General features: G+C 36.0%; 1 protein-coding gene across 19 annotated transcripts in view; it reads right to left on the bottom strand.

The window, feature by feature from the left end:
• NRXN1 (neurexin 1) overlaps positions 1–19,625 on the bottom strand; it is a 633,366-nt gene that overhangs the window by 359,429 nt on the left and 254,312 nt on the right. For 10 of the 19 annotated variants that reach the window (XM_052667314.1, XM_052667929.1, XM_052668018.1 and 7 more), the window contains one exon: positions 15,414–15,617. In XM_052667314.1, the coding sequence (XP_052523274.1) occupies positions 15,414–15,617 (204 nt within the window). Of the gene's footprint in view, positions 1–13,254; positions 13,282–15,413; positions 15,618–19,625 lie in introns of all 19 variants that reach the window. The other 9 variants (XM_052667052.1, XM_052667120.1, XM_052667663.1 and 6 more) reach the window with 1 other exon arrangement.

The following is a 19,625-nucleotide window of genomic DNA, read 5'->3' as shown; positions in this document are numbered from 1 at the left end:
AAAAAATTTTTACTGGACTTGATTTACTTTTTTTTTCCCCTGAGAATTTGAATACGTGGGGTACTTTGGTGATGTTATCACGGACAACTGGGAAGAGGAAAGAGCTTTCATCAGAAAGTCTATCTAATTTTGACATTGACTGTGCCCATTTATATCAAGCCATGAGTGTCAAAACTCTAAAGAACATTTTAAAAAATAGTACAATTTAAGTATGCTTCTCAGTATTTTACCTTTTTCTTTTTTAATAAACAATGTTACCTTTATGCTTATGCAAAAATGAAAATTAAAAAACAAAACAAAACCTTAGATATTTCATTTTACCACTACAGCTTAAACACGGTATTTTAGATTAAACAGAAGGAAAAAACAAATGGACTGTGATTTTATTTTAAGAATAAGCTCCTTTTTTTTTTTTTTTTTTTTACAGGTGTCTTCATCCCAAGGCACAGTTATTATAAGCCTGATTTTTTTATTGCCTTACAAAATGCCTAACCTAGCTCATTTCTCAACACAGTTCTCAAAAACATTTATTGTTAGGAAATAGTTGCATTTTAATGCTAACGTTGTAAGTCACATCTAAGCTATGTAATAATTAAATCTCATTTGTGTTTGTTTTTTAGTGGAAATGCTACTTTGTAACATTTAGCCTGTTTAAAGGTAAAGAGAATACAGTTTAAAGATTTGCAATTGTTACTTTTATCTTCAATCTTTTTAAATGTCCTTATCATCATGGATCAAAAGCCAAAATTCCTTGAGTCTGCTTACTCTTGGATTCTATGCCTATTCTATGTAATTGGGATTAAAATAAGAAACATTCAAATAGACATTTCAGATTATTTTCAGAAATTAGATATAGATGAATGCAGAGGGTGAACTCTGTTCTGTAAACAACAGCCTCCACTGACTTTGATGGGTATAGGATCGGTCGCTGATTTTTCCAGCTTATACAATGAAGACATACAGGTTTAGCCTTCTTTTTTTTCCTGAACGTTCCTAAACTATATCACAGAACATATGCAAAAACTCTTCTGCTGATTTGGGTATTTCCTCATTACTACTGTCATGTCATCTCTAGCCCTGAGTTTGGTCCCTGTGAAGTGTCCTCACTGCAGAGTAATAGTGCACAATTGATTGCTTTTAGACCTTTTCAGCTTTTGAAGAGCCACCATTCTGGCTGCACAACACCATGTGTCCAGGAGTTAGGATTCCCGATGCCCTTGATACGGGCAAAGAGGAAAAAAGGAAAACAGGAAAGAGAACTCAGTGTACTGGCAGTAGCATGAATATAAAGATTTAAATGTTCCAATATTATTAGAGGTGTAAATGACAGTTCTTCAAATATTTCTTATAATGAAAAAAAGACTGTTTTTCTTTCAAAATAAAATGGTAATTGTATGATATTGTATTAAAAAAAAATTGAAAAAAAAATTATTGTAAGTGTTCTTTAAGCATTCCTTTCAATTGACAGAAGTCAGGTGTAATATTCCTTACCTTTAAGAAACATCTAAATAATAATTAGCAGGGAACTTCTCTTCCTTTCACAAACAGGATTTTTCAGACATACTTTTTCAGGATTCTTGACCCCAGAATAAGATGTACAAAAATAGCAGATACTTATTCCAATGAAGATTTTGTTAGGAACAAATGCACTAAACTGTCTCTGACACCACTTACATTTGAGGCTATTTCACACAACTTGCATATGTTCAATCTAGCATTGTATTAAAAGAGAATTCACAGCAACTCTTCCAGCTTTCTTACTCAGAAGATCAGTGTATGTTTCTTTTCTATAAATGAGGCCTTTTATGGTAACACTAAGCTTCACTCTGTATGAAGTTTCTCATGTTGCACTCCATCTGCTCTTATTAGTTTCCAAGACACGTACGTAAGTTGGCCAGCTTAAGCTTCAGTTAACTGTGACACGTGTAGTAGTGATCTTTGGTTTTACTTTTCACTGTGCGTTTGCAACTGTTTGGGAATTTCATTTTGTAGTTATGGCTGGTCAAGCATTTGCATTCTAACAAGGTACACAGTCAAGCACTTTTTGCTGTCTTTTATCTGTGGTCTGTTATTTTGCTCTTTCTCTTGCAACATAGTACAAAAAAGCACAAGAACACAATGACTTTTACAATTGAGTAGATGGAATTGATTTCAATGTTGAGAGAATATTGCAAATGTGTTTTTTTTTGCCATTTCTTATCTCTTAAGAATTGTGCACAGTCAGTGAATGATAGTTTTATTATTGAAAAGAAAACCCAAGTCAGCTTCTTGACAAAAGTTACTACTTGCAGTTTCTTAAAGCACTCTTTGCATCTTGATTTATGCCATTTCATGAAATCAAGAATCCATACTGTAGTCTTTTCTAGCTAGTACTGTTTTATTTGTAGCTGATTAGCTTGTCAACAGACTTTCCAAGTCTGTCATCTGTAAAACATTAACTGGAGCTGCAACAAAACTTCCTCCTCTGATAACCGGTGCTTTGTACAGCTGTATTCTTCTCTCCTAGGAAATTGCCTTCAAATTTGCTATAATTTTATGTAGAAAAACTGCATGAACCATTCATATTATAGTGGTAAGCGCAAGAAAAATTCAGCAGGTAATCTTCACTATACCTTCAGTTTGAGTTCTAAAATAGAACTCCTTAGATGCTGTAAGCATGCTGTTTGTGCTTTGTATTCTTCATTCCTGATCTGATTTCCAAAGGTCATCCATAAACAGCTCATGGCACATGAGTGAAAGATGGAATTGTTGACTTACCTGTTTGATCATTCTTTTCCAGGCAGAGTTTACTATTTGTAATACAAGACTTAAAGTGCAGAGACAGAAATGACAGAGAACTTCTAACTATTGAAAAGTTATTTCCATATACGTGCACTTCACTCCTTGGAGGAAAATCTTACAGAAAGCAAAATGAATGGGGAAGGGAAGGGAAAATAGTATTAGCTATGTTAAGCACAGCTCCCTTTTTTTCTTTAATAGTTTTTCCTCATTCCACGTCTTGGTCTTCTTCTTGTGCCTTGTTGCTTCAGTACTGCCTAGACAAATAACTGCCGCAGAATTCTTTGCACACTTCCCAAAGGGGACTGCATTTCAGAAAGCCAACTTTATCTCGATGTCTCAACTCAACAGAGTAATATCTCCTTTGAAGAGACTTGTCTGATGGATTGAGGCCTAGAAATCAGCTGTAAGGGAGCATAAATTAACCTCTTGACATGACATCCAAAAAAAGAAATGTGCTTGGATGGAAATTTTAACAACTACCTGAATATAATTTGTTAAAAGTCATTGTCAAGAAGAGATAATAAGTAAGGAGTTATGTGGCTTCAGTAATAAGCTACTGAGTGCTTAAAATGTTATGATAGATGTTTCATGCATTTTAATGGACACCAAGGCAAAATGTGCTAGATACAGCATAAGTGTTCTTAATATAGGAAACTGCTCATCAGTGACATGCACTAGGTAGATGCTTTTAATACTATTAACTCTTCAGTAAAGTACATTGAAAAATGAATTACAGTTCTTATAACATTAATGAAGAGTAATATTGTAGCTAAGTGCTTGCTTAGACTTCTTCATCAAGGTTAAACTTATGCAATGATGACTGCAGAGAAGCGAAGCAATGATAAAATAACCCATATTTTCAAAACAGTCATACAACTAAAGCTAATGCATACTTACATTATATCTTCTCCAGGTAAAATAAAGCACTGGCCAAGAGATGGCACAGAAACTGAATCCTGAAAACTTTTATTTACACAAATAGGCAGAGAAATCTACTTCTGCATTACAGCACTACACATGAAAAGACAAAGGCTCTCTGCACATGCACTTTTTATCACTTTCTGTAATCAGATCTCATAGATCTTAATGTTGATAGAGTAAAACGATTGCTTACCAGGGATTTATGTCAGAGTTCCAGCAGTAGTAATATATCAGAATCATTTTAATGTAAGCTAAATTTCTATTTGGTAACTACTTTTTTCTTCTTTGAGCAGGAGGGAGTAGAATTTTTCCTATGCAGCTGCATTCTTTTAATCAATCAAACTGAGAAATACAATCTTCCACCGCAATCAGTAGCACTTCTAATAATATCTGTTCTATTCATAATACTAATTAATGAGAGAAACAAACTTGGCAACTCACTTTATAATACTCTAGACCTACTGCAATGCTCAACAATTGTGTTAGTGCTAACCAAACAACCCATTCAAATCTAATTCCCACTAATTCCAATTCTTGATCTCTTTCCTGCATCTCTAATGCATTCATTTTGTTAAAAAAACGACCCCACCCAAACAGCCATTAGATAAATTCTTCCCAGTTATGCACTATAGTTGTGAACATGTGATGTGCTCATCAGAAGAGCAATGCCTACCTGCAGAGAGATGGCAATTTGTTTGGTTTTCCTTGAAAACTACTGGAGATGTGCACTGCAGAATTGATTCACAAAGGCATTCCATTTGGAAAAAAAGCCCTAATCATTATTAATATACTTCATTGATTTATGAACTAAAATATTAATGATTTTAGCATATTTTTAGGCAGATTTGTTTGGAAAAAAAAAAAAAAAAAAAAAAAAAAAAAAAACTCCAAGATTTTACTAACTGAAAAAACTGTAATCCAATAACAGAAAGACTGCAATATTTTTCCACAGAATTGTAATTTGTGAGCATATTTAAATGTTTTCCACAAAGGCATTAATAAATGAGCATCACAACAGCGTTATTCTTTGAAAGAGTTCTAAGCAATGAAGTGAAAAATGAATAAAGGTATTTATAGATGAAATCTGATAGCATTTCCAATCTACATTTAAAGTTAGAAGATTCATCAACTGTGCAGTGCTGAGTTACGGTTATTTTGCCTTAGTACAGAATACTAGCAATGATTCTCTTTAAAAAGAGCTGAATATCAAAATTTCCTTTTAATGCCTCTTGGCATTAAGTAAAAAAATATTCACAATGTTAGGCACGTACAAAGCAGAATTCATCAATGGTTTACCCTAATTATTTGACTGATTTTAACTGTAAATAGCCTGGATTTTTACCTTTAATTTTCACCGAATCTGATTACAAAGTTTAGAGAAATGGAAAGCAAATATTCTTTTCACTGGCACCTATTCTTCCATTAAATACTGTTAAAGACACAATAGTGCCTTTGCCAGATGAGACCAGAAGTCCAGCAATACTTTCTGCAGTATTACACTTTCAGTAGTGACTAATAAAAGCTTGGCCATTGAATTGCCACTGTACAGTAACTACTAGCCTAATAGTTACAGATACTAGTGACTAACATTTCATAGATTTCTTGAGCTACATTAACTGCCTTACCACATGAAGTTTTTATGTATTTCAATTTCATACTAAATAACTTCTTGATTTTTTTCATAGCTGCATAGCCATATCTTTATAAATATACATTTTTCCTAGCTTGTCCTGACTTCTCAACATACATAAGTCAATCCATACTTGGAAATCTCTTTGTTCCAATACTCATCTGAGTTTCTCATGTGAAACAAACTAAAAATGTGCACAACATTCAAGACATGCACAACGACTGCAAAGTAACCTGAAAGTGCTTTCTGATCTGTTCTTACCTCCTTTTGCTGTAGTTACTAACATCTTTTGGGACTTCTGGCCAGTTCTGAACACTGGGCTCTTTTACAAAGGCCATTTACAATGACTGCACAATTTTGTCAGCCCAGCGCTAACAGAATCCGTTCTAACCATTAAGATTACCTTTTCTAGAAATACATTGTACATTCTAACATTGAATTCTACCTACTGTTTTACTATCCAATCATTCAGAATTCTGAAACCCTTCAGAAAATGCTTATGTGCAGCTTTATTTTTATCATTATTATTTTCCTGTCTTATCACATCTGCAAACAGAATAATAGAATCATAGAATGGGTTAGGTTGGAAGGGACCTTTCAGATCATCTAGTTCCAACCCCTGCTATAAGCAGGAACACCTCCCTCCAAACCAGGTTGCTTTCCTCCTCTTTGCCCAATCATTTATGAGCATGCTAGTTCCTGTGAGACCATGAATAACAGAGCTATACTGTAGTCGACTGCCACCAAAGATCAATTTACTAACCCGTGTTTGACATCACATGAGTTTTTACATATTCTTCTCCAGAAGAAAAAGCATTAAATAAATGACATGGTTTATTAATTGTTCTTGGTAGTCTTATGGTTGAACTTGGAGATCTTGAAGGTCTTTTCCAAGCTAAGTGATTCCATGATTCTATAATAGCAACAATACTCCTGAAGAGAACATAATTGCTCACTATGCCTCTGAGAATGGGTTATAATGCACACCTTCTGCCATGACAAAAAAAACTGGGAGGTTAATTTCGATTACCAGTCCTGAAATGTGATAAAGTTTTCCTCCTTTCATATGCTGCTTAAGAAATTCTCAAAAATAGAATGAGAGAAATTTAGGACCTGCTATTCATTAAAAATTTGCTTTCCAATGATTCTTCCCATAAGAAAAATGGAAACACTGAGTTTACTGCTGAAAAGTCTTTTTCATGAAAAGTCTGATAGGACTAGTATGAAAGATAACTCCTTTCATATAAATCTGGATTTATTAATTCTATTAAATCTATTAACATAGATCTCACACCTCCCAAAGATTGCTTTGTACCAGCTGGTAAAATGGTCTGTTATATGCTTGAAGCATTTTGCTTTCCTATTCATCTTTCAGGTTTTCCCTTGTCATACTATCGTTTGCTCCCCATTCCCCTTTTAAGTGTTCAGGCTCAAGTTTCAGAAAGAGGAACTTCAGTGAACCCCAGATCGTGTCCTTGGGCTCTGCTGATTTTATTTTGGCAGCATGTTAATGTTCAAAGGGCCAACTGAAATATATCCACACCACACTTTTGGCTCACATAGCCCTACGTACACAGCAAATTGGAAATTATTTCTATCTGGCCTTGTAAAACTGAATGGTACACTGAAATACTGGGAAGTATGATACTTTGTAGCAAAATCTTGAAGTTTCTGAAAATGCACATGGTAGAGCTAAAAAGTAAGTCTGAATCTTGTATCTAATTAGTTTTTCACCTTGTAATTAGGTTGTATCTCCATATTCTAGTAATTTTCAAATTCACATAAATAACCTTGTCTTTAGCCTTTTACTGCTGACTTTTTTACTGCTTCGAGCAATTACGGAGCACACAACTGTGCTTTAATAAAGTCACACGTATACTAATATTATGTATTTGAATTACTGAGGATCCTTTTAAATTAATTATAATATTTAAAGTGCCCTATACAAAATGTAGGTCTTAACAGGAAAGAAAAAAGATAAGAGAATGAAGAGAGAAAAAAAAAAAAAAAAAAAAAAAAAAGCATACACATGGAAAGAAAAACATCTATTTCCTAGTAAAGGAACCTGAAATTATATTTTATTGGCAATATGCCCAAAGACCAACAGCAATTTCCACTTTTGCTGGCTAAGAAAAAGCAAGCACAAATGAAGATTTTCTAAGCAGCATGGACATAAGCTATATTGCTGTCCTTCAAGTGAACTGGAAGCATAATCAGTTCACAAGTGAGAGGAAACAGCCATTGCTTTGCTCCAAAAAGCAAAAAGATCATGGGACAAGGGGACTGGCTGTACCATTGTATCTTCAGGAAGTAAACCATATCATACGTAGCATAAGCTGTATGGCACAGTCACCTGGAACGAGGAATCAGAAGATTCTGTCTGATCAAGGTTCTACATCTGCCCATGGAAACTATGGGCTGTCACATTACTGTTCTACTCCACTCGATTGTGGTTTTACAGGCAGCTTTGTTTCCAAAGTTTTTTTTTTCCCTGGCCTGGTTGTTTTCAGCCTCAGTTCACACAGAGTGACAGAAACATATAAACAGGATGGGATTAGTAAAGATTCAGGATGAGGAACTAAGTACTCCAGTGAGACCGGCCAGTGAAGACATAGCCTTCCTTTTTATGTCTTTTAATCTACAAAGTATTGTCATGCCCTAAACAGAGCAGAACACCTGACTGAACTCAGAGTGAAAGTGTTCCATTAATTTGCTGTATGTCCTCTCTGGTAAAGATCTTTTGCATATTTTAGCAGGCTGCCAGCAATACTGAATGACAAACAAAGATAAAAACCATCTGATAAAATTTGAAGGCATTGTATAAGTAAACAGACCAATTACAAAATTGTGTATTTTAAAGGCAGCAACAATATTGCATCAATTTAATGAATTTCTATTGCCAAAGACAACAAGAAAGGAAGAAATAATATTCTAGTCGTTCTTGTCACCAGAGAGTGAGAAGTTAATGCATTTTTATCAGCGATTTGTTGATCGAAGTAGAATTTGCAATACCCACAAGAGCACAGCTGAAGACTCTGGACTTTGCTACCAAAAGCATTCTTACAAGCATTAGAGCTCAAAAGGCTGCAGGGTGTTCATTTAAAGACTTCTCACTTTACCAAACCTATGTGTAGCGTGAAAATATGCTGCACTTAAACATTGTTGTTCGCTTTTCAACAAGTAATTCTCCTGTTATTTGTGGATAATCTAACGTAGCTCCTTGACATGCTTTGGTTTTGTAGGATGTTTTTACAAGAAAAAAGCTTAGTAATAGAAGGGAGGTATTCCAGAATAACTTACTCATACGGAGTTTGCACTTCTGCAGAATATGCAAGTACAGAAAAGATGGTACAAATGAAAGAAACGAGAGAGGACTACAGGGAAAAACAGAAATGAAATAGTGAGAAAATAAAATAAAATAGAAAAAAAATAAAATAGAAAAAAAATAAAGGACATGGAGAATGGATTGTTACTATGTAGACAGAAGGAGGAGTGCAAATAAACTCAACAAGAGAAGGGGCACTTTACCAGAGAGAAAGGCCTCAAAGCTCAGGAAATTTCTCCTAATTTGGAGAGGCAGACACCCAGCTAGCAAAGCAAGTTGGGACTTTCCCTGAAGTATACACGTATGCTGGCAAAGTACTCACTGCTTTGTTTCTGCCATTCTTAGTCATTTCTAACAGACCTGCATTTGGGTAAAAATGGAAATTGATGGAGTTACTCCCATAGCCTACAGAAGAAAAGCTGTGTAGCATTGAACAGGCACTGTAATTGCCATGCAATATGCGTGCCATCACTTAAACAATTTTTCAGCATCCAATAGGAAAAAATAAAATTTACCACAATTTTTTCCATACTGGAAAAAGAGCATCTGATCCAGAAATGAGAATCAGTCCCTTACCACTCAGCAGTTAAAATTATTTACTATATCAATTAATATAAATCCCCTGGCCATGTTCTGCTCATTCACAGAGATATAGGTGATACATTTTTCAGAAATAACATCAATGCAGAAAAATCTACAAAAGATGGTTACTCTTGTGAAAAATGTGCATTGTGCATAAAAAATGGGAAGCCTCAAGAGTTACAGGTGCCCAGAAACTTTCAGGTGATACAGTTTTGGAAGCATTAGAACTAGAAAAACAGGGCATTATAGTTAAGTCAAGATAGTAGGTCTTAACGCAGCAGGAGTGAAAATATGGACATATAGCACACTTGCATTTGCTCACTAGTCATTCAAAATCTGTTATGCTTGTCATGTAAATTTCATAGGATGAAATTCTGTTTCTAAAAACATACAAGGAAAAAAATTGATTCAGTACATCTGAACTCACTGCTCTTTTAATTGCATACTATAAAGCATAAATTATAAAGGAAACAATGCAACCCTGAATCCGTGTGAAACTCAGAGTCATTTATAAAGGATCAAGATCTATGAGCTGTATTGAAAATGACTTAAATGGCATTTTCAGAACATAATGAAATACATGTTGGATTAGATCTTAAAATAGCATGGGTAAAAAAGGAGAAAAGTGAGCATTGTATTAGGTGTAATAGAATTCACTTAAGATTTGAATATCTAAATAAGTGTTGAATATTTAAATTAGCATTGCATTATGCAACGTTTGTCTCCCAAAGTTGAACAGAAACTACCTCTCTCTTAACAAGGGAGAAATTTATGGTCTTTCAAGCATTTCTCTGCAGGTAGCTTTTAAAGATTAGCTCATTAGTTTTGTATACGAGAGCTGTACAGTAATCAACTTAAGAGTTATTTGTACAGAACACCTAATGCCAAGCAACCCTACATGTGAAGGATTTGTGCTATTTGAACCAGCATCACTCGCCTCTGTCTTACATATAAACAAAACTTGAAACAACAGTAGCCATACAGTAGTTTTCCACACATTTTCCTTGCAGTGTTGGTCTAAACACTGACATAAATCTACATGCAGTTTAAGAGCTCCATTTATTCCATTTTTTTAACTGACAATTTTATTTTGCAAACTTGAATGTCTGAAGAACACGTCAAAGTGATTTCAGGGTGAACAAAATCAACATTTCAGGAATGGTATTTTCTAATTGACATGTGAAGGAATTGTGAGTGTTTCTAGGTTTTATAAAGATAACATTATTTTAATGTAGCAGAAAATAAAGTTTGACTTATGCTACTCAGTTCCTCAAAATTGTCATGGCATGAACAGTCTCTGTAATATTTTTAAACAGATGTTAGCTTAGTAGTATCTTGAGATACTATTAACATTCTGAAATTTTTTTAAAAAGTCTTTATTTCATACAAGGAAGACCACAAAATGCCACCTCTTCTGCAACACATGACATTAGCTAAAGGTGAAGTCATGACAAAGTGTAGAGCAAATCACTGCCACAACCTGAGCTCTGACCTGCCAACAGTGTTGCTCACTTGATCTGCAGTGAACAAAAGATAGTTTTCAGGCTACACTCAAGGGAGAAAAGAAGGTGCAATGCTTATTCACTAGTAATGCATATTGCTGTAGGAAACTAGGCGCTTTTTCTTCCTTTTTGTCTCTTGGACAAAATACTGGTTTTTGATTGATATTTTAGGCTTTTCTTTCAAATTCAAACCAGAAAGCTGCACTCTGATTTTAGCTGTATGATTGCCACTTTATTTATAATAAATGGTATTTCATTCCCATCAGTGAAATTACATTAAGATTTTTAAGCAACAGAAAGGCAAAAATCTGAAAAAAGCTTCTCTAAATGTGAGAAACAGGACTGATACATATCCACTTCTCAGTGGACTGAGTGAAACCCACAAAGAGCTTGAATTGTTGAATGATTGTAGATTATAACAAAATAAGAGGCTCAAGTTCTGGATACTGTTGCTTTAAAACGAATTATGTGGTCCACTGAAATCCAGTACATTGTCTAACAAGAAAGCATCTCCTAAGGACTGCTCAGCACAATAATTCTTCATAACCAAAAATTAAAGCACAGAAACTGCTTATGAAACATTACCTGTTTGTGAAAAAACTGCAGTGAATGCTGGTAAGAAAGTATTGCAGTACTTACCATGACAGGTACAGAAAGCTCACAGAAATCTGTTCAGTACGCAAGCAATAAATGGAGATGGAACTAACCATGGAAGTTCATTTCTAATAACAACAAAGCTATAAACAAACTGTAAAGAAAGGTAGTTTATGAGTATCTGATACCAAAAATACTTTATAGAGAAGTTCTGCTGCTTTTGTAAGAGACCAAGATGATAACTGCTAATTCAATGCAGTAAACATATCACTGCTTTTTGCAATCCTCCAATGAGATGCTTATTACTTACTCCGTATTTTCAGACATTCTTTTGATCTAAAATTTACTTGAAAATGTATCCTGGAAAATATTTTAATTTATTTTCATGAAAACTCATTTTGTTCAAAAGAGATTTAGAAATAAAAGCCAATCATCTACTGATCTATTGATTTATTGTGCTGTGACTGTACAAGCATTTTTCCCCCCATTATCCCTTTTGAAAAGAATTCTCCGATTCTATTAAGGAATTTAAGAAATGAGAATTATTGCTTTTGCTATGGAAAAAAAATTATTTAGCAGCAGCAGGTCTACTCATTAAGTCTCTGTTTAAAAAGCTGTTTGCTTTATACTTTGAATTTTTCCTCTAACTGTGACTCGATCCAGAGAAAAATAACAATCCTACAACTGAAACCATCTAAATGTTGTCATAATCTTAGTGGACATTAATGGACATATTCATCTTTATAACTGAACAGTTTAAAGGAACTGCAACTTTTTTAACCTTTATACAACAAAACTGTCCTCGTGCCTTGGTCATGCAAACATTTACTGTACTGAAAAGTCTGTCTGGATTTAAGCATGGTTGAGATGAAAAACCTGCCCCAAAAGAATTTTTCTTTTCAATCCAATTTAGTGCAACCTCTATTTTAATTTGAGGACTATAAAGCTATTAGGGGAGGTTATTTTGATGACTTTTGGGAAACTATTTACACTACAAATTCTAACCTCTAAGTTTATTGTTTAGTTTTGTTTTTATTTGCATAAAGCCAATCCTTGCCCTACAAAACCTGTTGGAAGGGGAAAGAAAAAACAACCCAAAACTCAAATCTACCATACTTACTATCAATACTTTTGTTGACACCATTCAGGAATTCCATAGACTCAAAATAAAATCACAGTCCTTTTTCTCCTTTCAGAATATAGCCTCTTAATCCAAATAATATCAGAGAAGTTAAAATTTAGTCCATTCATCTGGCAATTGTTTCCCTCTGTTTCATAAACATGCACATCACAGAAAAAAAATGTTCAATTCAAATTTTCTTACATGATTAGAGTGTAAAAAATCATCATAGAAGTGCAGTTATTCTCAGACTTAATCATGTCCTTACTGTAATATACTGTGTTCTCAAAAAGCTTAGCAAAACCAATTGTTTCACAAGCAGGCAGCTAATACAGTTAATTGTCTAGGAAGATTACGAAATTCTCGTACTGTGTACAATTATGTTCTTACATTATCACCATGGGTTGGAGGCAAAATGTCAAGAGAACTAGGGAAAGGACCAGAGGGAGAAGATACGACAGCTCATCAGAAATGTTAGAAATTTGATAAGATACTGTCAATAAAATAGCTGGATAGGAGAATACAGTGCTACAGGTATTGTGCCATATATGTAGAATTTACTGCGCACATTTACAGCCGGTAGAATCCTTCCTTTCTTAACATTCCAATTAGAAGTTATATAGGAAGGACACAAAATGCTCACTAGTGTATATGATGACTTTTTACACATTGATAATTAATCATCACATTTCATTAATAAATTATCAAGCACTTGCAAACTGTCCACAATCATTTTCATCTAGTTTGCATATTTTATAATGGTGGAATAACATTTTAAAAAGTTTGAATAGGCACTTACTGGAATTACAGTTAATCCTGATACAGTCTAGATGGGGAAGAATAGATGAAAAATGAAAATTTATCCTTCAAGGTAATAGCTGCAGACATCCAATAAAATCACAGTCCACCCTTCCGGGGACAGACACATGCAAAAATGGCCACTCCATATCATCAGTCTTTACATACTGTTATAACCCAGATATACTGCGATAAATCTTTATAAATAGAAACGACAAATAGGGTAAAAATGGCCAATTTCAAACAAAGCTACATGGTGACAAATCTAAGTGAAAAATTCAGATTAAATGTCAAAGATGCTTAATTGAGGCAGGCTGCAACCTTTTCCCCATCTGTGAAAGAACAGGTAATTTCTCTCAGTGCAATTAGAAAGTGCTCCGTCACAATGGGTCATAGAGCAAGCCGAGCCTCAGTCAGACACCTTGGACTGCTCTTGTATAGTATACCTCAAAGGCTGATCTACAACTGAATAGCAAACTGAAAAGCCAATTTCCTAGGCCTACAAATAGGGCTTTCCACATCTTTTTTTCTTAAAGTATTGAATTAATAAATGGCAAGTTACTGCGTTTAAAGCTACATTAAGGAGAAAATGATCACATCAGTAAACTGATAATTGGAGAACACTATTTTCAAACTATTTCCTTAAAATAATAATAAAAATAATAAAGGAGGAAAAAAGGTGAGATGGTGGGAAGGGCAAGAAGAAATTATATTATTAATACATGGATTTCTTCAACTATTTAAGCAGGCAAAAATTGAAAGAAGTGGGTTGTTTTTTATATAAAAAAAATGACCTAACCTGTACTGTGTTGGCTGCCTTTATTATCGCATTAAAAAAATAAACATCTACATCAGCCGACTTGGTTCGTACATCTACTCCCACTTTATACCTTTGAGGAACAGATACACCATTAAACCTAGATTTTGTTGCCATATAGCTGAGTTTGCCATGTGTCGTCAACCGCATCAGAAAAGTGGTCGCAAACAGCCAAGGAGCAACCGCCGCACACCCCCTGCTACAGAAGCCACCGCTGCCGCTCTGCTCGCCGCAGGAGCCCGGCGCGACACTAGGGGGCGCTGCGGGAGAGGAGGACGCGGGGACACCGCGCTGCCAGAGCAGGGCGTCGGGACAGCGCGCAGCCGGCGCGATTGGTTTGTGAAGCCGAAGGGAAGGTGAGGTTTTGCATGCTTCCTAGGAATCGTTTTATCTGCGGTTACTTAATAACGGGGTTATAGCTACACTGCTCTGTCAAAAGATCTCTCCACAGAACGTGGCTGACTTCACTGAACGTGCACCTTTCCTAAGTGTACTCCTTCGAATCCTGACTCTCACCAAAAGCACTCTGATTTCATCATTATTCATATTCTTACTAATTAACTAGAGGAAATGATAACCTAACATTTTATCCATATTTCAACCACAAAACCAATATATTTTTTTTCTTTGTTTTTCTTCTGTAAAAGGGTTTGTGCCTCTTGTGTTCACATGGCTGTTTGCTGAGGGCCGCAGTCTTTGGGCATTGAAGGGTTGTGTTATTGTTCGATACTACAGAAATATCACCACAGAATTGTTTAAAAAAGAGAAGATGGGTTTACCATAGATTGGATGGCTAAAAAAAGGAGACCAAGCAATCCATCAGTGGAAAACATACTTAAATGAAACATTTTCCTTGTTAAAACTAGATATTCTTTGGTACATATGTATGTTGTATATTAGTTGGTGGATATAAAACTGAACTGACCTACATACATGTTGCTTCTTAGCTTCTGCTGCTTCTTTAAACAGCTTATCTGTTTAAATTGTGCAACTCACACTGTGGAGAAGTTGAGGACGGAGACCAATCTTCCACAATGAAGTATTTTAGCCTAAAAGAGCCACTGATGAACTAGTCTTCTCTTTTTAGAACACACAATAGTACAAAAATATCGTGATGGAGTGTGTTAAGACTATATAAAGAACACAAAAATGCAAAAAAAAATAAAAATAAAAATAATGGACACATTTGTGTGCGTGTGTGCATATGCAAATGTTGCGCTGACATGTGTTTATATATTGCTTCAGTTTACTTTTAATGTTAAAACAGGCTGTTTCGTAAATGTTTGCAAGCAAAAATAAAAATGTAAAGAAAATGCTAACTTCTTGGAGGAAGAGTTTGTTACCTAGGTTGACCGTTAGTTTTACTCGTCCCGCATCCAACTCCAACCGGAGGGTATCAGCAGACTCCCTGGAAGTTGTTGCCATTAAAATGCCATAAGCTCGCTGAGACCTGAACCGTAAAGAAACATCTTCTGCCTCTGTGTGCATCACAACAGGGAGCTGTATTTTCATAAACATACTTCCATCATAGCTTAATATTGTTGCCTCTGAAAACATAAGACAGAAAATCAGTTATTAAAGAAGTTAATGCGCTGTTTATTGATATTGCCCAAACAGAAGATGGTAAATGTATATCCACTCAGCACAACATGAAAAAATTACATATTAAAATTATTACTGAGAAGCATAAACAACGAGTGACTCAATGTCTTTCTTTATAAGGGATATTTTGGTGCTTCTAAAGGAAACACAATTGCTCTTTTAACAAACAGGTGGGTAAAATCACCTGTAAATAAATGCTTGCCAGACTGGATCCATACTATGCAATATACATCAAAGCCTAGTAAAGCTAGTAAAAACTAGCCAGGTAAACAGCTTCTTAAAAGGTTATGTCTGTCTGTCATCCCCTGAGATAAGTGCTTCAGGATACTTTGTGCATAAACCTATTGAGACTGCTACTACCAGTGGTGATTATCATCCAGTCAGCAAAATGAAGCCTTCAAGAATTAGGATGGAGGACGCGACCACCATACATGGTTTGCTTGAGAGCAGACTGCTTCACAATTGTGATGGCTGAGGTCTGAGAGACTCAAAAACGTGTGTACAGACATGGCGACAGCCTCAACCTGAGAAGCGAGACTGGACTTGGCATATTGAGGGTAGGATTTAAAAACCCCTGAGACAAGCAAGTAACTGTCAGCTTCAGACATTGCAGAAAGTGCTCCCAGCGAGTGTTGCAGGCACAGCAGTGCAGTCATGGCCTGTTAGGTCCCCGAGCAACCAGCCACAAGTCATCTTCTCCCAGCCCCCGTACTGGTAGCAAGAATGGGAGCAGAGATGACACTGCTGCTCACAGGGAGCATGGCAGTTCCTAGAAAGCAAAGTCTGTAACGTCTTCTGAAACATAAAGCAGGATGATCAAGTGCTGTGGCTTGTTCCCCAACAGAGCCTTTGGAATTGGCTTTCAGATGGAGATGGGCTATGGTGGAAGTGGCAGCAAGCATGCAACTTTCCTTGCTCAAAGCCAGACAGTGGCCATTGCCAGGTGTTTCAGCAAGCCCAGAAGTACCATACAGCAACAGCCATTCTATATGACCTAAATCAGGAACTGAAAAACAAAATACACTTATCTGAATGCAAGCTGTCTTATGCGTATCTGATGGCTTGCCTACTGCTACTTTCCTAGAGACCTTTTAGCTGCCTCCATCTGTCTCCTACATTCTTTAACACACCCCAAAATTCTTAGGTTAGAAACTGGTGAAGTGCCAGACAATGAGGACTACACAGGATATCTAGTCTTGATTTGAAAAAGGTGCAATCCTGAGGACATTTCAATCCACAGAAGGAGGAAAAAAAAAAAATGGAGCAGGCATCAGACAACATCTCAAGCCACAGGAAGGATAAACTTCAGCACTTATTTACTCAATTGACCAAATAAAGAAGAAGAGGGAAAAAAATAATATAATTACAAATCTATGAATGTTAACAAGCACTGAGTACATTTTCCTTGTGCAAATCCCAGACTGGAAAATTGAGTGCAGTGTACCATTTCCCTCTTGCAGTTGTTTCCTATCCTAGCCCTGAAGTCAATGCTCTGTACCAACAATTGCAGATAAGATACAACCACCTACAGCTCCAGGTGTGCAGATTCTAATTTTCACTGCCGAGTCTGCCATAAGATCTTGGACAAATAATTTAGCTTCTCTGTACTTCAACTTCACTCAGTAAAACTGAGATACTTACCTACAGCAAAGGTGTACTGTCCTCCTACACATAAATAATATCGCCAATGCTACTGTTTATTATGTTTAATCAATATAATAATTAACATAAGAATGAGAATTATTTTGCTTTATGTCAATACTTAAGACACTGTAGTTTGTCAAAACAGTCTACATCACAGGTCTTGTTTGCTCTAAGAGTTCCAGCCAATATGGTCCATGGAAGGACAAATACTTCCAAATATAACTGTGTAAGCACACTGGAAGCAAAAGTGATGTGTGGTATGTTCACTGATAGTGCCCGGCTTTCACACTACAAGTTTTGACAAAAATGGTTTAAGGGGAAAATAATGAAAGGGAAAGGGAAAGTTACTAATTCTTTTAGTGAAAATCATTAGACAGAACAAATTAGTGTACATTTTCAGGTTTGACCATTTCTAACCACACGTTCTGTATGTCCTCAATATAAATGTGTTTTTTTTTTTTTTTTTTTTTTTTCTGTGAAGGACATCAATTCTTATTTCTCACCAGCCTGATGAAAGACTTCATGTCAGAAAGTTTTTCACAGGGGAACGTGCTTTGTTTTTTGTTGTTGGTTTTTGTGCCTTTTTTTTTTTTTTTAATTGTTTGGGAGCAGTGGGGGTAGGACAGCTTACAGTTATTTCCTGTATCTTGATTATTAGTCTGTGCACAAAAGACTCACCGGATCTTTATAAAAAATAAACATGATTTAGACAATTAAATAAGTCCAGCATTAAAAAATGTTGTTACAAGGTAACATGAGGGGAAAAAAAAAAAAATACATTGCCTACTAAAATAAGGGCCATTGGTACTACTCCTGTTTTCCATAATCTGAGCAAAATCAGATTAAATATTACAGGTTGAACACCACTCAAAAACAGTACAGATCTTTGCTGTTATATTATTTTCTGATAATAGAAAAGAAAGTTGTCAGAATCAACTACTATATACTGTTTGCTGTTTTTCCTATAATTATTTAGTATTCTAGAGAATGACACAAAAAGGAAAGAAGAAACTGTGTTAATTTAATCAGAGATGACCTGTGAGTGTTTAAAATCATGGAGAACAGACATGATGTGATTAGATACTCAATCCTCCTAAACCTTACTGTGCCAGCTATTTTGGAAACAGATGTTCCAAGAACAAACCAAGGAGACTGAACACAAGATCAAATGACTTAAAAGCTCTGAGGCAATCAGGAAACCCCTTCATATCAACGAGTTGCTTTCAGAATGGGGAACTCTGAGTTAAAGGCTATCTAAAATATAAAGTTATCACAGCAAAACCCACAAAACTGTTAGGAAGCTGGAATTTCATTAAGACTTAGCACTGCCCTGAGGGCCATAACTTAAGATCAGTGATGCTATGTATCTGTAAAGTAGAAAAAAATAATAATGCTTAGTTCACTTACTTTGCTTCAGTATTTTCTGCTAAGATTGACCCTCAGGAATCCCAGATCCTGGAGATAAGAGAGAGAGTCTAGGGAAAGAAAAACTTGCTCTTGGTCGAGGAGGATATTGTCAGAGATCACCTAGGAAAACTCAATGCACACAAATTCACGGGCTCCAAAAGAATGCACACACGGATGCTGAGGAAGATGGCAGAAGAGATTATCAAGCCACTGTCTATCATCTCAGGTAGGTCATGGAGAACAGACAGGTTCCTGAAGTCTGGACAATAGCTAACATCACTACAGTCTTCAAAAAGAGCAAGAAGGAGGACCCAGGAAACTACAGGTCAGTCAGCCTCACTTCTGTCCCTGGAAAGGTACTGGAGCAGCTTATTCTGGATATTATCACTGAGTAAGTGGAAGAGAAGAAATCAATATGGATTCAACAAAGGGCGATAATAATAATGCTTGACCAATCTGTTAGCCTTCTGTGCTACTGTGACCTGCTGGGTAGATGAGAGGAGACTTGTACCTTGACTTCAGCAAGGTGTTTGACACTGTCTCCCATAACATCCTCATAAGTAAGCTAAGGAGCTGTGGAATAGATGAGAGAAGAGTGGGATAAATTGAGAACTGGCTGCCTGGCAGAGCTCAGAGGATAGTGATCAATGGCACATAGTCCAGATAGAGGTCTGTAGATAGTTCCATAGGGATTGTTAGTGGCTCTGGTCTTCTTCAACAACTTCAGCAATCTGGATGAAGGGATAGAATGCACCTTAAGCAAGTTTTCTGATGATTCAAAGCTGGGAGGAGCGGGTGACACACCAGAGGGCTGTGCTGCCATTCATTGAGCAGGTCAAGAGAGGTGATCCTCCCACTCTACTCTGACTTGGTGAGAGCACATCTGGAATGCAGTGTCTGGC

This window comes from Tympanuchus pallidicinctus, unplaced genomic scaffold (genome assembly GCF_026119805.1).
Source record: "Tympanuchus pallidicinctus isolate F22 unplaced genomic scaffold, pur_lepc_1.0 scaffold1, whole genome shotgun sequence".
Taxonomy (NCBI): domain Eukaryota; kingdom Metazoa; phylum Chordata; class Aves; order Galliformes; family Phasianidae; genus Tympanuchus; species Tympanuchus pallidicinctus.
This window is presented reverse-complemented; position numbering and strand designations above follow the sequence as displayed.